This window comes from Primulina huaijiensis, chromosome 5 (assembly GCF_012295235.1).
Source record: "Primulina huaijiensis isolate GDHJ02 chromosome 5, ASM1229523v2, whole genome shotgun sequence".
Lineage (NCBI taxonomy): Eukaryota > Viridiplantae > Streptophyta > Magnoliopsida > Lamiales > Gesneriaceae > Primulina > Primulina huaijiensis.
Window position 1 is genome coordinate 20,019,441 of NC_133310.1, and position 6,279 is coordinate 20,025,719.

The window sequence follows — 6,279 nt, forward strand, 5'->3', positions numbered from 1 at the left end:
TAATAATATATTATTCTTATTATTGATTGTAGGATGTCGTTACATGCTGGACCTGTTGATCCTACTGTTCTTTATCAGCAACAAACACATATATCTAATTTTATTACGCCTAACAACTTGGATAACACCCTAAGAGTGCGTCGATCAGATAATTTAATTTGGGCATTGTGGAACAGTGGTATACTACACCATCGTGTCCGATCATGTCTAAACGAAATGGGCTTTTACGGCATCCTCTTATGTGGTGATTATGTTTATGATAATCATTTGATAGCCGCTCTTGTGGAACGATGGCGCCGAGAAACTCATACTTTCCACCTGCGAGTTGGCGAGGCCGCAATCACGCTACAAGATGTTGCGTTAATTTGGGGGCTGAATGTTGATGGTGATCCTATCATCGGGACTGATGTATCTTGCAAGTTTACTGTATGACAGATTTATTGTTATGATTGGTTAGGTTTTATGCCACTTCAGACAGACTTCAGATCCAACAGTTTAAAGTTGACTACTCTGTACTTACACTGTACACAAATAGTAATTGATGAAAACAGTACAGACATAGAAGTGGCATAATACTCCCGATGTGTTGCGATGTTAGTTATCGGTGGTTGTATGTTACCTGATTCTGAAGGTTGTGCGGTCAAACTGTTGTACTTGCATTTTCTGCAAGATATACATAAGGTTCGTAGTTATAGTTGGGCAAGTGCTGTACTTGCATATTTATATCACGAATTGTGTTCCGCCTCTGAGTCAGGAAAACAAGAAATCGCAGGCGCTTTATACATATTGCAGGTATATTTATTACAATTTTTATTTCAATGTATACTCCTTTTTATACATATTTATTAAACTCAATTGTTTTTGTAGATTTGGGCATGGTCAAGAATGATTCCTCTATGTCCTGACCGCTTAGGATACAACCTCATCGCTCGACCTGAAAATGAGAACAACGGTGATAATATTCTTCCAATTCCACCATACGGAGCAAGGTAATAAATGCAACATATGATATAAAATTGATAACGTCATCTTTATTTTATAATATTACGAATTTAATGTGCATACAGATGGAAAAATGTATTCACGTGGACACATACACCTACACATTCTGTGCGAATCATTCGTGATGTACTTGAGAAGATGGGAGATTGTCAGGTGTTTACATTTCATTAAATATAAATTTCGTATATGTCATACATTATTGCTTGGGTATATGATTCGTTTTTTCATTATTTATAGTTCAAATGGCTTGTTTACGACCTCGAAGCTGTGGATGTTTTGTCATTGCCCTTAGAATGTAGACATCCCACTCTCTTGCGAAGTGTGTGCCCATTGATATGTTTTCACATTGTGGAGATGCATCGCCCGAATCGAGTTCTTCGGCAATTTGGAATGTCACAAAACATTCCAATATCAGCACTTGATGGAGATCATTTACATGAATGCTCGAGACGAGGACGCAAAAATTACGATTGGGTCAAACATCATAGACTGATGGTGGATGCGTGGGAAAATCGTCGTAATCTGATTGTTGAGAGTGATTTGGTTGAAAATTATAGCATGAAATATGATTATGAGACATGGTATGATTCTATAACTCGACGTTTCATATCTTCTATAGAGCCTCAACAAATCGATTACGGTTATCAGCCCGGAGATGCATATTTCAAACGTATTGTGGTAAGTGCTTGTTAAACAATTTATTTTCAACACTTTGCATTATTCTATTAAAATTTATTATGCATGTGTTTGATAAGTTTTTTATTTTTATTTTATAATAGAGAGATGAGACATCAAATTTGAAGAATTTGTTTGGAGGACTCTCTGTTGATGATCAACCGCGTGAAGCATTAGCTGAAGTTGTTAAAAAAACTATCCAGACCTGTGATTTACTGTATGAAATGTCCTTTAGAACATCCGAGCAACAACATCATCATGCTAGGACTTCAAACAGAAGGCGAAGACTGAGAGATGATGATGTAGCCGATGAACCATCATTCTCGACCCCTGACTGGCTACAAAGCATGAGTACACAATCTCCGACGGCTCATTCCTGGCCTCACAGCTCACATGGTACATGTTTTTATTATTTAACTACTTTGTTTAATTTCACATTCATGGTTCTTATTCAACAATATATTTATTTTACTTTCAGGAGATGATCCTTCGCATGGTACGACTACACAGTCGCCCGTAACTCTTGGTTGGGCTTCCACTTCACATGGTACATTATTAAATATCAACGCAATTTCTTTATATTATCGAAGTATATGTTTATTTCTATCTCCACGTCATTCCTGGCCTCACAGCTCACATGGTACATGTTTTTATTATCTAACTACTTTGTTTAATTTCACATTCATGGTTCTTATTCAACAATATATTTATTTCACCTTCAGTGGATGATCCTTCGCATGGTACGACTACACAATTGCCCTCAACAGCATTAATGATTCCACGATGTCTATCGGAGATAAGGCACACACCTGTTGATCCTCGAACCACATGCTTGCATAGAAGTTCCAAAAACCACTTCCAGGAGTCGTATGTTTCCTCATCGACTATGGCAAATGCTAAGGGTAAGATTTGGTTGTTTTCATCTAAACCCTCAGCTATAAGCATCTTGTGCTTATACTTCGTGTATAAATGAGTACCATCAACACTAATTATTTTTCGACAATGTGCGAACCCATCTATACATGGTCGGAAGGCCCAAAACACGTAGTTTAACACCTTTAATTGAGAATTGTATCTCGGTAAATGGTTCCACTCTACAATAGTGCCTGGATTGTACTTAACAAGGGCACCCATGTACCTTGGCAAAAGACGTACTGAACTCTCCCATGTACCACATACATTTTCCACCGCCCGTTTTAAACTGTACCATGCCTTACCATATGAGATTTGATAATTATATCGATCTTTCACAAGCTGGATAACATATTTAATCTCATACGAAGGATCACACCGAACTATACCGACAAGTGTTTTTGCAATCATATTTTTGTCCAAGTTATGGTGGTCTAACCCTACCTGGCTAGACATACATGTATGTGGACCACCATATTTCGTGATCTTGAAATACCTCAATTTTGATTTTAACGATGCACGAAGACCCCACCTACAGTTGATATTTGAGTGTTTATTTTTACAACTAACTTTCCACAAAGTCTTTGTACTCTCCACAACTTGATACTCACGTCGAGCAATTCTAACTGAAAAGTCCTTAACTGCTGCTATCAAATGCTTTTTATCTTTAAAAACCATGTTCGTGCAAAGTTCTCCTCTATCTGCATTGTAATAACTCAAATTCGATGCAGATGGAATTCCAACAGAATCAGGGCGTTGCTCATCATATATTGTACTAAAGAATTGAGGTACGTCGTATAAAGATTGACCGACAGTCGGTGTTCAAGATTTGAAATGCCTTCAAAATGATATGCATGCATATGATCACTGGTGTTGGTATGAGATGGACCAATATCAGCAAATGTGGCATTTTCGTCTTCATGCTCATCTTCATCTGTTTCACTTGTAGTTGTATCAGGTTCAGTAAATATTTCAGTGGCGTCAAAGTGAACATCTAATGACAACTCACGTGATCTTTGTTCATCATGTACGACAGGTGTCAGTCCATGACCCGATCCAGCACTCGGTGAACAATCCAAACCTACATGATTTGTGTCAACTGAGTACCATCCTCTTGCACCAGAATCCCATCCTCGTGCGGAAATCGGCCAACTAACATTTTATTCTACGGTGTTAGTAATATACCGATCCCATCTCCCAGTCCAATCATGCGAATTAAATCGATTTTCATCTATTGGTTCGAAAAAAGCAGCAGCGGAAGTACCAGCTTCATCATGAAATCCCATCGAATCGAACCCTTCAGTTATACATGGAATGTATGATTCATGAACCTCAACATCTACATTATGCTCAATGAAATCCTTTTCAATATACAATTCAATACACCGCATTTCGTTAATAGAATCCAGCATAAACTGTAAATTGTTGTCATCATTGATGTCAAGATGCACTTCTACGCAATGTGACTTATCCATGTAGGAATGTTTTGTTGACAATTTTAAATTAAATTTTGAACTTTCAATATTTGTCAGACGGTATACTATTTCTTTCAACTCATGCAAATTAATAGATCTTGGTATTCGTGTTGTCCTCAATGCAGTGGTACTATATTTTACGGTGTGATGTCCTATAATAACATTACCATCTACAAATAAAAGCACCGGCACACTGTCCATTCCTATAAAAAAAATCAATAGGTCACACAAAATAAAAAGGTAATAATAAATTTTATAAAATTTCAATTGAATAACAAAATGTGAAATATAACAAAATAATACACTATAACAATTAATTTACATATGCTTTCATTTTTATTAAGAATAATTATAATAATAATGATGATAATGCTTATTTTGTTTTACTGAACAACTACTATCAATAATATTATTATTTTTTATTTAGTAAGTAAGTAATAATAAAAATAATTATGATAATAAATTTCATACTAAATAGGAAAAAAAATTAATAGTAAAATCATTTATATGTATATTTTTTTAATAAAGTTTTTAGAAATAATAAATTTTATTTTAGTTATGTAAAATAATAATAGGTCCTACTAAATACAAATTAAGTTAATAATAAAATCATACTACTTATTTTTATTTAATAAATTAATAAAAAAATTTATAATAATAGATTTTATGTTATTTGTGTAAAATAAATCAAGCGTAATATTTTTTTTATAACATACCTAAATAAAACAAAAACCATAAGAATTACAATTGTAAGTGTTATTTTTATTATAAAATAAAAAATCGTATTTCTTATTTATATCTTACAAGTTAATTATAATAAAATCATATTTTAATAATAGTAAGTTTTCACAAATACGCACGTGGAATGAAATAATAATTAAATAAATTAATTATACAACTGATTTTATGTTTAATAAATTAAGAACAAAAATACAATATTTATACTAATAAATTTTATATTACTTGTGTAAAATAAAATTGTAATACTTAATTTTTTATATGCTACCTTTATAAAACAACATCAATAATAATTATAAATAAAAGTATTATTATTATTTTCAAAAAAAAGTTGATTATTATTCTAAAATACAAAAAATATATTTCTTAGTTGTATCTTATAAGTCAATAATATTATAAATAATAATTTTTATAATATAAATTTTTGATACTACGCATGTCAAATAAAATAATAACATATGAAATTAATTGTAATATTTATTTACATTTAAGTAATTAAAAACAATATTAACCGTATTTATAATAAAAACATTTATATTATTGGTGTAAAATAAATAAATCATTACACTAATTTTTTTATATACTACCTGTATAAAACAACAACAATAAGTATTTTTATTATCATTTGCATAATATAAATTAATAAAAATAACTAATAATACATAGAAACATAATTAAACATTTTAATCATAAACTCAAAACGTAAAATGATGACAAATTCATAATTTATATTCGAATAATCAAGTAAATTAATTTAAATCAACGCGTACCTCAAATAGAAGTTCAAAATCAAAATTTTATCTGCAAATATATAATTACAAATAAATAAATTAACGATTTTAATCAAACATTAAACCACAAACTTAATTTAAAACATATATACCTCATCTGCTGCAATTACTTGATAAAAACATCGAACGAAAATCTACAGGAATGAACAATAAAGATGCATTTAAATGCAGAGAAACGAAGAATGATAGAAGCACAATAATAATACATTTGCACCGAGGGCAAACATATATAAGCAAATTTTCATCAGATAAAAAACACACAATGTTAATACTTATCAGTGATACATCACATCACTTTATCACGCAAATTTTAATTCAAATTTTTTTTATCGTCTTCTTTGTAAAAGAAAAAAAAGATGTATGCATTATTGAGTATAGGGGTTGTCAGTATTTCACATGCCACGGTTCTTTGCCGCAAACGTCCAACAATTATTTTAAAAAAATTTCAATAAGTCACGCATATTTACTAGGCGTGACATATTTTAAAAAAATTTAAAGTTAAGCAAGTCACGCCATTGGAGATGGCGTGACTTGCTTTTTAAAAAAAATTAATTTTGCAAGTCTAAAAAAAAAAGCAAGTCACGCCATCTCCAATGGCGTGACACATTAGTTTGTTAAAAAAAAAATTTTTACCTTATTTTATTAATCTTTTATCATATATGCTGTAAACAATTAAAAAGCCCCTT

The 6,279-nt window shown here is 31.6% G+C and overlaps 1 protein-coding gene across 1 annotated transcript; it reads left to right on the forward strand.

Moving 5' to 3' along the window:
- Nucleotides 1-17: 17 nt before the first annotated feature.
- Nucleotides 18-3,403, forward strand: LOC140977566 (serine/threonine-protein phosphatase 7 long form homolog). The gene is made up of 7 exons (XM_073442317.1): nucleotides 18-792; nucleotides 868-989; nucleotides 1,068-1,155; nucleotides 1,240-1,680; nucleotides 1,782-2,073; nucleotides 2,156-2,224; nucleotides 3,321-3,403. Exons 1-7 carry the CDS (start codon nucleotides 592-594, stop codon nucleotides 3,374-3,376), a joined length of 1,269 nt encoding a protein of 422 aa, XP_073298418.1. The 5' UTR covers nucleotides 18-591; the 3' UTR covers nucleotides 3,377-3,403.
- The last annotated feature ends 2,876 nt before the right edge of the window (nucleotides 3,404-6,279 follow it).